Raw genomic sequence first — 14,929 nt, 5'->3', positions numbered from 1 at the left:
TACCACTTCTCCTGTCCTGTATGCGGGGTGTAATCCTCAGTATATATACAGTGCACAGTACCACTTCTCCTGTCCTGTATGCGGGGTGTAATCCTCAGTATATATACAGTGCACAGTACCACTTCTCCTGTCCTGTATGCTGGGTGTAATCCTCAGTATATATTTAGTGCACAGTACCACTTCTCCTGTCCTGTATGCGGGGTGTAATCCTCAGTATATATACAGTGCACAGTACCACTTCTCCTGTCCTGTATGCTGGGTGTAATCCTCAGTATATATTTAGTGCACAGTACCACTTCTCCTGTCCTGTATGCTGGGTGTAATCCTCAGTATATATACAGTGCACAGTACCACTTCTCCTGTCCTGTATGCTGGGTGTAATCCTCAGTATATATACAGTGCACAGTACCACTTCTCCTGTCCTGTATGCTGGGTGTAATCCTCAGTATATATACAGTGCACAGTACCACTTCTCCTGTCCTGTATGCTGGGTGTAATCCTCAGTATATATACAGTGCACAGTACCACTTCTCCTGTCCTGTATGCTGGGTGTAATCCTCAGTATATATACAGTGCACAGTACCACTTCTCCTGTCCTGTATGCTGGGTGTAATCCTCAGTATATATACAGTGCACAGTACCACTTCTCCTGTCCTGTATGCTGGGTGTAATCCTCAGTATATATACAGTGCACAGTACCACTTCTCCTGTCCTGTATGCTGGGTGTAATCCTCAGTATATATACAGTGCACAGTACCACTTCTCCTGTCCTGTATGCTGGGTGTAATCCTCAGTATATATACAGTGCACAGTACCACTTCTCCTGTCCTGTATGCTGGGTGTAATCCTCAGTATATATACAGTGCACAGTACCACTTCTCCTGTCCTGTTTGCGGGGTGTAATCCTCAGTATATATACAGTGCACAGTACCACTTCTCCTGTCCTGTTTGCGGGGTGTAATCCTCAGCATATATTATATATATATATATATATATATATATATATATATATATATATATATATACATATATATATATACATACACACACACACACATATATACATACACACACACACACACACACACAGTATATATATATTTTTTTTATTTTTTATATATATATATATATATATATATATATGTATTATATATATATTTACATACACACAGTGGTAACTTGGTTTAAGAGCGTTTTGGTTTAAGAGCATGCAGTTTTTCAAAATTGTGACTTGGTGTAAGAGCATTGCTTTGGTGTAAGAGCTCTCTGTACTGGGTGGGAAGGGGAGGGGCATGGCCTGCATAGCGGGGTCTACAGCCCTGTACTCTGACCCGGGAAGTCTCCCTCACCTTCCAAATCATAGCAGATCCACTTCAGGCTGGGGCTTGCATCAGGGGACAGGACTGTGTAGGTAATCTCTCCATAGCTGTAACCACTCTCATTTGTTTTACATGTTATTCAGAATAATAAATCATTATATTTGGGGTGTGGAACCAATTGTCTGCATATCAGTGATTTCTTATGAGAAAATTTGCTTTGGTTTAAGAGTGGATCTGTGTGTTCTGGCTACCATTGTCAGTGTATTTCTAGCCCTCTATGGCTTGTGTTTTCTCATCCTGTATGCATGGTATACTGCATAGTACTGTTGTCCTACTTATGAACAGCAGATGATCTTACTCCATACATATGGGCCAAAAGGGTACTAACTGTCGTTAAGGAGAGTTCGTCATAGAGGCGAGTTAGCACCCCTTTGGCCCACGTCGATAGACCTCTCACTAGCCAGCCAACACCCTGCTCTGCACTAAAGAGGGGCAAAATCCCCGAAACGACTGTTTGCAGATCTGGAATCTTTCCTTTTGGAGAGATTGTTTGGCTTGGCATAAAATACCCAGTCAATGTTCTAAGGCTGAGTTCACATGGAGTAAAACTGGTGGAATTCTCCGCCATGGAATCCCGCCTCAGTGTCATACTGGCAGTCTATGGGCGGCTCGTGCGCAGCCTCACTCCGTGCTTTACCGCTCGGAAGAATGGACATATCCATTCTTTCGCGTGGAGAGAGGAGGCACGCAAGCCGCCCATAGACTGCCAGTATGACATGGAGGCTGGCGGGATTCTATGGCGGAGAATTCCACCAGTTTTACTCCGTGTGAACTGGCCCTAAGACTCTTTGGTTGAGCGAGACTTGACTTGAAGGGACATCTCTTTGCTCAAGAGGTGCGAGAGCTATATTGCATATCTGTACATATGGAACTGCACAGTAGTAGTAGTTTATAAGCAGATACTGTGGATGATATTACTATGTGGGTTTCAGCACATATGTTTTACTTCACCTGAGCGGTTCTCCCTGCACAGTAGGACTTCCTTCCACTTGTACATGCATTGATCACTGGAATCTGCACACAAGGAATAATACGCAGTATCACTCCCATCGTACTGTATCTCGGTTCTTTATATAAGCATTTCTGGCCTTTACCTTGTCCGTCTCTGACATTCTGCTAATATCTCTCCAGGTCACTTTCCCAGTCCGAGTGTTTAAGCTGCTGGGAGTAAAGGTCCTGATAGTAACAAATGCAGCAGGATCGCTCTGTGAGACGTACAGACCGGGAGACCTGATGATAATCCGGGATCACATCAATATGCCGGGGCTGGCTGCTCTGAACCCTCTGAGAGGTCCCAACGATGAGAGGTGATCACCATGGGGCAGCGTGTCCACTCCACCTAGAGTAACAAAAATAAACAATATATGACAATGATATCTGCTTGATGTTTGTGTAGGTTTGGGCCCCGATTTCCATCCCTCTGGGACACATATGACCATGACCTGCGTATGACTGCTCTTGAAATCACCCGTAAGCTCGGTCAGTCCGACCTCACCCACGAAGGAGTTTACTGCATGGTGGGAGGGCCAAACTTTGAGTCAGTGGCAGAAGCCAGATTTCTACAGAGGCTGGGGGCAGACGCCGTGGGTAAGTGCACTGTATAAAACATGGCAGCCATTACCAGACTGCTATATGCTAGAACTAATGCTGAGCAGACCTGTCAAACTTTTTAGATTTGGCAATTTTCTCCGAACCCGAACGCTCAGCATTTGATTCCCAGCGGCTGCAGAAGTTGCATGCCGCCCTAGAGCTGCCAGAAGAACATGGATGCAGCCTATGGCCCATTGCTGTGTCCATGTTTCCAAGACTCCCTAGGGCGGTAAGCTACTTCTGCAGCCAGACAGGACTCGAGCTGAGCTCATCCAGAGTTACCAGCAATGTCACAATGAGAGTCCCACTGCATCATATACCGCTCTCTTCCTGCAGGGGGCTCCACAATGACGGTCCCACTGCATCATATACCGCTCTCTTCCTGCAGGGGGCTCCACAATGACGGTCCCACTGCATCATATACCACTCTCTTCCTGCAGGGGGCTCCACAATGACGGTCCCACTGCATCATATACCGCTCTCTTCCTGCAGGGGGCTCCACAATGACGGTCCCACTGCATCATATACCGCTCTCTTCCTGCAGGGGGCTCCACAATGACGGTCCCACTGCATCATATACCGCTCTCTTCCTGCAGGGGGCTCCACAATGACGGTCCCACTGCATCATATACCACTCTCTTCCTGCAGGGGGCTCCACAATGAGCAGCAGGACTCATAAATAGCAGGGATTCCCATTCTGTGGCTGTGGCATTGCTAATGCAGACAGTTCCCACATGTCAAGGCTGTACATGATAAACAGATGAGACGGCCAGTGACCCTCTACAGTGGACGTGACTAAGCAGATCACAGTGCTGTACAGGAGGAGAGGACGTACAAATCTCACTGCAAATCATCATCTCCAGTACAGATAATACAGTCCATATAATAGGACCCCAACTGGGGGATGTGTAGGTGTATATGGGGGGATGTGTAGATGTATATGGGGGATGTGTAGATGTATATGGGGGATGTGTAGGTGTATATGGGGGATGTGTAGGTGTATATGGGGGATGTGTAGATGTATATGGGGGGATGTGTAGATGTATATGGGGGGATGTGTAGATGTATATGGGGGATGTGTAGGTGTATATGGGGGATGTGTAGATGTATATGGGGGATGTGTAGGTGTATATGGGGGATGTGTAGATGTATATGGGGGGATGTGTAGGTGTATATGGGGGATGTGTAGGTGTATATGGGGGGATGTGTAGGTGTATATGGGGGGATGTGTAGGTGTATGGGGATGTGTAGATGTATATGGGGGATGTGTAGGTGTATATGGGGGGGGATGTGTAGATGTATATGGGGGGGGGATGTGTAGATGTATATGGGGGGGGGATGTGTAGATGTATATGGGGGGATGTGTAGATGTGTATATGGGTGATGTGTAGATGTATATGGGGGGATGTGTAGATGTATATGGGAGGATGTGTAGATGTATATGGGGGGGATGTGTAGATGTATATGGGGGATGTGTAGATGTATATGGGGGGATGTGTAGATGTATATGGGGGGATGTGTAGATGTATATGGGGGGATGTGTAGATGTGTATATGGGTGATGTGTAGATGTATATGGGGGGATGTGTAGATGTATATGGGAGGATGTGTAGATGTATATGGGGGGGATGTGTAGATGTATATGGGGGATGTGTAGATGTATATGGGGGATGTGTAGATGTATATGGGGGGATGTGTAGATGTGTATATGGGTGATGTGTAGATGTATATGGGGGGATGTGTAGATGTATATGGGAGGATGTGTAGATGTATATGGGGGGGATGTGTAGATGTATATGGGGGGGATGTGTAGATGTATATGGGGGATGTGTAGATGTATATGGGGGGATGTGTAGATGTATATGGGGGGATGTGTAGATGTATATGGGGGGATGTGTAGATGTATATGGGAGGATGTGTAGATGTATATGGGGGATGTGTAGGTGTATATGGGGGATGTGTAGATGTATATGGGGGATGTGTAGGTGTATATGGGGGGATGTGTAGATGTATATGGGGGATGTGTAGGTGTATATGGGGGGGATGTGTAGATGTATATGGGGGATGTGTAGATGTATATGGGGGATGTGTAGGTGTATATGGGGGGATGTGTAGGTGTATATGGGGGGATGTGTAGATGTATATGGGGGGATGTGTAGGTGTATATGGGGGATGTGTATATGGGGGGGATGTGTAGATGTATATGGGGGATGTGTAGGTGTATATGGGGGATGTGTAGGTGTATATGGGGGATGTGTAGATGTATATGGGGGATGTGTAGGTGTATATGGGGGGATGTGTAGGTGTATATGGGGGATGTGTATATGGGGGGATGTGTAGGTGTATATGGGGGATGTGTATATGGGGGGATGTGTAGGTGTATATGGGGGATGTGTATATGGGGGATGTGTAGATGTATATGGGGGATGTGTAAGTGTATATGGGGGATGTGAAGAAGTATATGGGGGGATGTGTAGATGTATATGGGGGTGTGTAGGTGTGTATATGGGGGGATGTGTAGATGTATATGGGGGGGATGTGTAGATGTATATGGGGGGGATGTGTAGATGTATATGGGGGGGATGTGTAGATGTATATGGGGGGGGGATGTGTAGATGTATATGGGGGGATGTGTAGATGTGTATATGGGTGATGTGTAGATGTATATGGGGGATGTGTAGATGTATATGGGGGATGTGTAGATGTATATGGGGGATGTGTAGATGTATATGGGGGGATGTGTAGATCATATATGGGGGGGATGTGTAGATGTATATGGGGGGGATGTGTAAATGTATATGGGGGGGATGTGTAGATGTATATGGGGGGGATGTGTAGGTGTATATGGGGGGGATGTGTAGGTGTATATGGGGGGGGGGATGTGTAGGTGTATATGGGGGGGGATGTGTAGATGTATATGGGGGGGATGTGTAGATGTATATGGGGGGATGTGTAGGTGTATATGGGGGATGTGTAGATGTATATGGGGGATGTGTAGGTGTATATGGGGGATGTGTAGATGTATATGGGGGATGTGTAGATGTATATGGGGATGTGTAGATGTATATGGGGGGATGTGTAGATGTATATGAGGGATGTGTAGATGTGTTATGGGGGGATGTGTAGATGACACTGTTATGGGGGATGATCTCTAGAGTGAAACTAAGGTGACCCCCTTCTCTTTAAAAATCTCCAGTCTTCCAGTACTTATCAGCTGCTGTATGTCCTGCAGGAAGTGGTGTATTCTCTCCAGTCTGACACAGTGCTCTCTGCTGCCACCTCTGTCCATGTCAGGAACTGTCCAGAGCAGCAGCAAATCCCCATAGAAAACCTCTCCTGCTCTGGACATTTCCTGACATAAACAGAGGGGGCAGCAGAGAGCACTGTGTGAGACTGGAGAGAATACACCACTTCCTGCGGAACATACAGCAGCTGATAAGTACTGGAAGATCGTAGATTTTTTTTAAAAGAAGTAATTTACAAGTGAAAGAAAAAAAATATAACTGTAATACCCCTTTAAGCATATGGTTTATAAGGGTCACTGAAGTGTATATTCAGGGTGAAGGAGCTCAGTGTTCATTCCTGGCAGCGCAGGGTCACGAATTTTATATAACGTTACAGAGTAAATGTACACACAGTAATCCCTTTGTGATAGGTGAGTAGACCGTTTGCTGTCAGTGAAAAGAAGCATTGATTATACATCCAGATACTAAAAACCCATCCTGGCCAGATCCATCTCACTGTCTGTCGGTTGTATCCAGTCCAGACAATGCTCTGTGAGCTGCACAGACTGGACCCCAAGCTGAAACACTCTGCATAGGCCTTGCACCGGAGACATTATTAATATGACTCTTGTTGTATACCGCAGCTCATTAAGGTGTTCCCCTTCTCCTCACAGGTATGAGTACAGCCCCAGAGGTGGTGGTTGCAAAGCATTGTGGGATGCGAGTGTTCGGTCTGTCGCTGATCACAAACCGGGTGGCGCAGGCGTACGAGGCGCAGGAGTTGGTGGATCACAGCAGCGTCCTGGAGGTGGGGAAGCAGCGAGCGCAGCTCCTGCAGACACTGATCACCGAACTGGTGAGAAGCCTCCAGATCAAGGAGGAGAAGCCGGAGCCATGAGGGATCCCAGGGGACATGTGGGGATAAGAGGTCACTGTACACACCCCCATAATGTACTGCCATATATGCTGTACCCCTCCCATATACTGTACTGCTATATATGCTGTATACTGTGGTTTATAAATCATGTGACAGAAATAAAAGGTGCTGATCAGAATGTACAGTGTGGTCTATAGAAATGTATGTCAGAAATGTTAGGGTGAGAATAAAGTCTCTCAGATACCTGGGTGGAACTGTCTAATTGGAAAAGTGGTGCAGCAGCCACAGCCGGCCGAGGACCGGACAGGACACGTGAGACGAGGAGAGGCCAAGCTGATTCTGTTTATTATGGGAACATCCCTTATCTTATATATTAAGAAAGCTTCAAAAGGGGTGAGGTGAACTCATATTCCAGATGGTCGACATCTCCTGGTATCCTGGTTCCCAGTCTCCTTTGCCCTTATCTATTGGCAAGACCATGAAGCAAAGAGCATTGAGGAACAAATTCTCATAGCCATAGAACATAGATAGATGTCCGAGCACGGGGGCCTCCCCCACACAGCTGCTTACACAGGGTTACACAAAGCAAGTATACAACTGCATAGAAACTACCCAACATGAACCGCTGGATCTCACATGACGCTGAAGGTGGTTTTTTATTCACAGGATTTTTCTTTTTCCTTTTTTAGCCATTATTCTTACAGAAAACATAATTAAAATTAAAATTTTTATTGCATTTTAACAATTTTTAACAACAATAGGCCTATACGGAGCCCATGTAGTAAACAGATTCAATAAACAAACAGTAATATCTTTGCATAGCTTACAGCCAATAATAAATATTTGGTGGACTTATTAAGAAATATATAACAGGAGCAGTCAATAATCATAACTCACCCAAAAGTGAGGAGCCCTGAGGGGGACGGAGAGAAGGATGGCCAAAAGTGGGGACCCCGCATCACACTGATACTACACAGAGAGGGGGGACCCCGCATCACACTGATACTACACAGAGAGGGGGGACCCCGCATCACACTGATACTACACAGAGAGGGGGGACCCCGCATCACACTGATACTACACAGAGAGGGGGGACCCCGCATCACACTGATACTACACAGAGAGGGGGGACCCCGCATCACACTGATACTACACAGAGAGGGGGAAACCCGCATCACACTGATACTACACAGAGAGGGGGGACCCCGCATCACACTGATACTACACAGAGAGGGGGGACCCCGCATCACACTGATACTACACAGAGAGGGGGGACCCCGCATCACACTGATACTACACAGAGAGGGGGGACCCCGCATCACACTGATACTACACAGAGAGGGGACCCCGCATCACACTGATACTACACAGAGAGGGGGGACCCCGCATCACACTGATACTACACAGAGAGGGAGGACCCCGCATCACACTGATACTACACAGAGAGGGAGGACCCCGCATCACACTGATACTACACAGAGAGAGGGGACCCCGCATCACACTGATACTACACAGAGAGGGAGGACCCCGCATCACACTGATACTACACAGAGAGGGAGGACCCCGCATCACACTGATACTACACAGAGAGGGAGGACCCCGCATCACACTGATACTACACAGAGAGAGGGGACCCCGCATCACACTGATACTACACAGAGAGGGGACCCCGCATCACACTGATACTACACAGAGAGGGGACCCCGCATCACACTGATACTACACAGAGAGGGGGGACCCTGCATCACACTGATACTACACAGAGAGGGGGGACCCCGCATCACACAGAGAGGGGGGACCCCGCATCACACAGAGAGAGGGAACCCCGCATCACACAGAGAGGGGGGACCCCGCATCACACAGAGAGGGGGGACCCCGCATCACACAGAGAGGGGGGACCCCGCATCACACAGAGAGGGGGGACCCCGCATCACACAGAGAGGGGGGACCCCGCATCACACAGAGGGGGAACCCCGCATCACACAGAGAGGGGGAACCCCGCATCACACAGAGAGAGGGAACCCCGCATCACACAGAGAGGGGGAGCCCCGCATCACACTGATACTACACAGAGAGGGGGGACCCCACATCACACTGATAATACACAGAGAGGGGGGACCCCACATCACACTGATAATACACAGAGAGGGGGGACCCCAAATCACACTGATACTACACAGAGAGGGGGGACCCCGCATCACACTGATAATACACAGAGAGGGGGGACCCCAAATCACACTGATACTACACAGAGAGGGGGGACCCCGCATCACACTGATACTACACAGAGAGGGGGGACCCCGCATCACACTGATACTACACAGAGAGGGGGACCCCGCATCACACTGATACTACACAGAGAGGGGGGACCCCGCATCACACTGATACTACACAGAGAGGGGGGACCCCGCATCACACTGATACTACACAGAGAGGGGGGACCCCGCATCCCGATGCTTCCTGGTGTCTGCGCTGATGCATCGGGAGGCGGTATGTGAGAGCGGAGAGGGGCGGCCAGGCGGGGAGTCAGCAGTAGTATAGGGGGAAGGTTCCCGGAAGGAGAAGGAGGAGGGGGGAGCGCTCCTGTGTACTGAGCGTCTCCCCCCTGCGCCCGGCGGCATAAGCAGTGGCATCAGCGGCGGCAGGCAAGTCATATCCATAACCCAGCTACAGCTCCCATCACCTGTTCATACTATAAGCAGATGATGGGAGCTGTAGTTCAGTGTATATAGTCCGGATCGGCGGGCTTACTGTGATATCCTAATATATTGAATGAATACATTTATGCAATACTTTGGGGAACAAGTACCCTTGCTCCCCAAAGTATTCCATAGATGTATTCATTCAATAAAGCATACTGTACACTACACACTACATTACTTTACATAGACATCTATAGACACAATAAAGTCCCATAGACTTCTATATATAGCGCGCCCTCTGCTGGACACTCCATAGGAATTACACCTTTGGTCGTGACGTCACTGCATCTGAGAGAATTCTAACACTTCCTTATCAACTAAATTAAGGGAAATAGCCCTATATGTGCATTTCCCATAATTAATGTACATTAGAAATTTGTATAACTTTTCATAAGTAACAACATATCAAAAATTAATTTTGGCCGGACTTCTCCTTTAAAGGGGTTATCCAGCGCTACGAAAAAATGGCCACTTTCCCCCTACTGTTATCTCCAGTTCAGGTGTGGTTTGCAATTAAGCTCCATTTACTTCAATGGAACTGAGTTTCAAAACCTCACCCAATCTGGAGACAACAGTAGGGGGAAAGTAGCCATGTTTTTGTAGTGCTGGATAACCCCTTTAAGACAGCAAATGTATCCAAGCCTTACCAGTGATACTCAATTACCTCATGTGAGGACATCGGATGCATCTAAGCCAGTGATACTCCACTATCGCAGCTTCTCCTCTCCTGTGTGATACTCCATTACCTCAGGTGAGGACAACCGATGTATCTAAGCCTCTCCTGTGTGCTACTCAATTCCCTCAGGGGAGGGCATATAATCTAAGATTCTCCTCTACTTTGTGATACTCCATTATTTGATGAATCTAAGCCTCTCCTCTCTTGTGTGATACTCCATTATTTGATGAATCTAAGCCTCTCCTCTCGTGTGATACCCATTATTTCCGCAGCTGATGTATCTAAGCCTCTCCTCTCTTGTGTGATACCCATTATTTCCGCAGCTGATGTATCTAAGCCTCTCCTCTCTTGTGTGATACCCCTTACCTCCCGTGGAGAGCTCCTGTATCTAAGCCTCTCCTCTCCTGTGTGATACCCATTACCTCCCTTGAGGAGAGCTCCTGTATCTAAGCCTCTCCTGTGTGATACCCATTACCTCCCTTGAGGATAGCTCCTGTATCTAAGCCTCTCCTGTGTGATACCCATTACCTCCCTTGAGGAGAGTTCCTGTATCTAAGCCTCTCCTGTGTGATACCCATTACCTCCCTTGAGGAGAGCTCCTGTATCTAAGCCTCTCCTCTCCTGTGTGATACCCATTACCTCCCTTGAGGAGAGCTCCTGTATCTAAGCCTCTCCTGTGTGATACCCATTACCTCCCTTGAGGATAGCTCCTGTATCTAAGCCTCTCCTGTGTGATACCCATTACCTCCCTTGAGGAGAGTTCCTGTATCTAAGCCTCTCCTGTGTGATACCCATTACCTCCCTTGAGGATAGCTCCTGTATCTAAGCCTCTCCTGTGTGATACCCATTACCTCCCTTGAGGATAGCTCCTGTATCTAAGCCTCTCCTGTGTGATACCCATTACCTCCCTTGAGGAGAGTTCCTGTATCTAAGCCTCTCCTCTCCTGTGTGATACTCCATTACCTCCCTTGAGGAGAGCTCCTGTATCTAAACCTCTCCTCTCCTGTGTGATACCCATTACCTCCCTTGAGGAGCGTTCCTGTATCTAAGCCTCTCCTGCGTGATACTCCATTACCTCACAGGAGGACAGGTGAGGACAGCGGTTCTATATACAGAAGGTTCCCGCCTCTTTGTGTGGAGAAGCTGACAGCGCCGAGGTGCTCCCCCTGCCGGCCAGTCACGTCATTACACGTCATGCGCAGTATCAGGGGAGGCCAGGCCGCCATATTGGAACACCTCCTGCATGTGGGAGTGGTAGTATGGCAGCCGGTGATGACCTCAGCTTGTTGCCGCGGTAACAGATTAACGCTGGTAAGGCTACAGCGGAGAGTGAGGAGAAAAATTACTGAAAAATCAGACACAAAGAAAGCGGAGAAGACGGGAAGCGAGACGGGGTACAGACAGACAGCTTCACCACAGAGACGGGGTACAGACAGACAGCTTCATCACAGAGACGGGGTACAGACAGACAGCTTCACCACAGAGACGGGGTACAGACAGACAGCTTCACCACAGAGACGGGGTACAGACAGACAGCTTCACCACAGAGACGGGGTACAGACAGACAGCTTCATCACAGAGACGGGGTACAGACAGACAGCTTCACCACAGAGACGGGGTACAGACAGGCAGCTTCACCACAGAGACGGGGTACAGACAGGCAGCTTCACCACAGAGACGGGGTACAGACAGGCAGCTTCACCACAGAGACGGGGTACAGACAGGCAGCTTCACCACAGAGACGGGGTACAGACAGGCAGCTTCACCACAGAGACGGGGTACAGACAGCCAGCTTCACCACAGAGACGGGGTACAGACAGCCAGCTTCACCACAGAGACGGGGTACAGACAGACAGCTTCACCACAGAGACGGGGTACAGACAGGCAGCTACCTCCCAGAGACGGGGTACAGACAGGCAGCTTCACCACAGAGACGGGGTACAGACAGGCAGCTACCTCCCAGAGACGGGGTACAGACAGGCAGCTTCACCACAGAGACGGGGTACAGACAGGCAGCTTCACCACAGAGACGGGGTACAGACAGACAGCTTCACCACAGAGACGGGGTACAGACAGGCAGCTACCTCCCAGAGACGGGGTACAGACAGGCAGCTTCACCACAGAGACGGGGTACAGACAGGCAGCTACCTCCCAGAGACGGGGTACAGACAGGCAGCTTCACCACAGAGACGGGGTACAGACAGGCAGCTTCACCACAGAGACGGGGTACAGACAGGCAGCTTCACCACAGTGACGGGGTACAGACAGGCAGCTTCACCACAGAGACGGGGTACAGACAGACAGCTTCACCACAGAGACGGGGTACAGACAGGCAGCTTCACCACAGAGACGGGGTACAGACAGACAGCTTCACCACAGAGACGGGGTACAGACAGGCAGCTTCACCACAGAGACGGGGTACAGACAGACAGCTTCACCACAGAGACGGGGTACAGACAGGCAGCTTCACCACAGAGACGGGGTACAGACAGACAGCTTCACCACAGAGACGGGGTACAGACAGGCAGCTACAGCCCAGAGACGGGGTACAGACAGGCAGCTTCACCACAGAGACGGGGTACAGACAGGCAGCTACAGCCCAGAGACGGGGTACAGACAGGCAGCTTCACCACAGAGACGGGGTACAGACAGACAGCTTCACCACAGAGACGGGGTACAGACAGGCAGCTTCACCACAGAGACGGGGTACAGACAGGCAGCTTCACCACAGAGACGGGGTACAGACAGGCAGCTACAGCCCAGAGACGGGGTACAGACAGGCAGCTTCACCACAGAGACGGGGTACAGACAGGCAGCTACCTCCCAGAGACGGGGTACAGACAGGCAGCTTCACCACAGTGACGGGGTACAGACAGGCAGCTACCTCCCAGAGACGGGGTACAGACAGACAGCTTCATCACAGAGACGGGGTACAGACAGGCAGCTTCACCACAGAGACGGGGTACAGACAGGCAGCTTCACCACAGAGACGGGGTACAGACAGGCAGCTTCACCACAGAGACGGGGTACAGACAGGCAGCTTCACCACAGAGACGGGGTACAGACAGACAGCTTCACCACAGAGACGGGGTACAGACAGGCAGCTACCTCCCAGAGACGGGGTACAGACAGGCAGCTTCACCACAGAGACGGGGTACAGACAGGCAGCTACCTCCCAGAGACGGGGTACAGACAGGCAGCTTCACCACAGAGACGGGGTACAGACAGGCAGCTTCACCACAGAGACGGGGTACAGACAGACAGCTTCACCACAGAGACGGGGTACAGACAGGCAGCTTCACCACAGAGACGGGGTACAGACAGGCAGCTTCACCACAGAGACGGGGTACAGACAGGCAGCTACCTCCCAGAGACGGGGTACAGACAGGCAGCTTCACCACAGAGACGGGGTACAGACAGGCAGCTTCACCACAGAGACGGGGTACAGACAGGCAGCTTCACCACAGAGACGGGGTACAGACAGACAGCTTCACCACAGAGACGGGGTACAGACAGGCAGCTACCTCCCAGAGACGGGGTACAGACAGGCAGCTTCACCACAGAGACGGGGTACAGACAGGCAGCTACCTCCCAGAGACGGGGTACAGACAGGCAGCTTCACCACAGAGACGGGGTACAGACAGGCAGCTTCACCACAGAGACGGGGTACAGACAGGCAGCTTCACCACAGTGACGGGGTACAGACAGACAGCTTCACCACAGAGACGGGGTACAGACAGGCAGCTTCACCACAGAGACGGGGTACAGACAGACAGCTTCACCACAGAGACGGGGTACAGACAGGCAGCTTCATCACAGAGACGGGGTACAGACAGACAGCTTCACCACAGAGACGGGGTACAGACAGGCAGCTTCACCACAGAGACGGGGTACAGACAGACAGCTTCACCACAGAGACGGGGTACAGACAGGCAGCTACAGCCCAGAGACGGGGTACAGACAGGCAGCTTCACCACAGAGACGGGGTACAGACAGGCAGCTACAGCCCAGAGACGGGGTACAGACAGGCAGCTTCACCACAGAGACGGGGTACAGACAGACAGCTTCACCACAGAGACGGGGTACAGACAGGCAGCTTCACCACAGAGACGGGGTACAGACAGGCAGCTTCACCACAGAGACGGGGTACAGACAGGCAGCTACAGCCCAGAGACGGGGTACAGACAGGCAGCTTCACCACAGAGACGGGGTACAGACAGGCAGCTACCTCCCAGAGACGGGGTACAGACAGGCAGCTTCACCACAGTGACGGGGTACAGACAGGCAGCTACCTCCCAGAGACGGGGTACAGACAGACAGCTTCATCACAGAGACGGGGTACAGACAGGCAGCTTCACCACAGAGACGGGGTACAGACAGGCAGCTTCACCACAGAGACGGGGTACAGACAGGCAGCTTCACCACAGAGACGGGGTACAGACAGGCAGCTTCACCACAGAGACGGGGTACAGACAGACAGCT

The 14,929-nt window shown here is 50.2% G+C and overlaps 2 protein-coding genes across 2 annotated transcripts in view; both read left to right on the top strand.

Moving 5' to 3' along the window:
- The window catches only part of LOC138772968 (purine nucleoside phosphorylase-like), a 28,888-nt gene extending 21,637 nt beyond the window's left edge, over positions 1 to 7,251 (top strand). Inside the window, exons 6-8 of the mRNA XM_069953803.1 lie at positions 2,511 to 2,686; positions 2,776 to 2,966; positions 6,867 to 7,251. Of these exons, the coding sequence (XP_069809904.1) occupies positions 2,511 to 2,686; positions 2,776 to 2,966; positions 6,867 to 7,090 (591 nt within the window). The 3' untranslated portion in view covers positions 7,091 to 7,251. The remainder of the gene's footprint in view (positions 1 to 2,510; positions 2,687 to 2,775; positions 2,967 to 6,866) is intronic.
- Positions 7,252 to 11,668: 4,417 nt separating this feature from the next.
- C14H20orf96 (chromosome 14 C20orf96 homolog) overlaps positions 11,669 to 14,929 on the top strand; it is a 28,352-nt gene continuing 25,091 nt past the window's right edge. The window contains exon 1 of the mRNA XM_069953805.1: positions 11,669 to 11,758. Within this exon, the coding sequence (XP_069809906.1) occupies positions 11,720 to 11,758 (39 nt within the window). The 5' untranslated portion in view covers positions 11,669 to 11,719. The remainder of the gene's footprint in view (positions 11,759 to 14,929) is intronic.

This window comes from Dendropsophus ebraccatus, chromosome 14, assembly GCF_027789765.1.
Source record: "Dendropsophus ebraccatus isolate aDenEbr1 chromosome 14, aDenEbr1.pat, whole genome shotgun sequence".
NCBI lineage: Eukaryota > Metazoa > Chordata > Amphibia > Anura > Hylidae > Dendropsophus > Dendropsophus ebraccatus.
The sequence above is the reverse complement of the archived record's forward strand: the minus strand, read 5'-3'. Positions and strand labels throughout refer to the sequence as shown.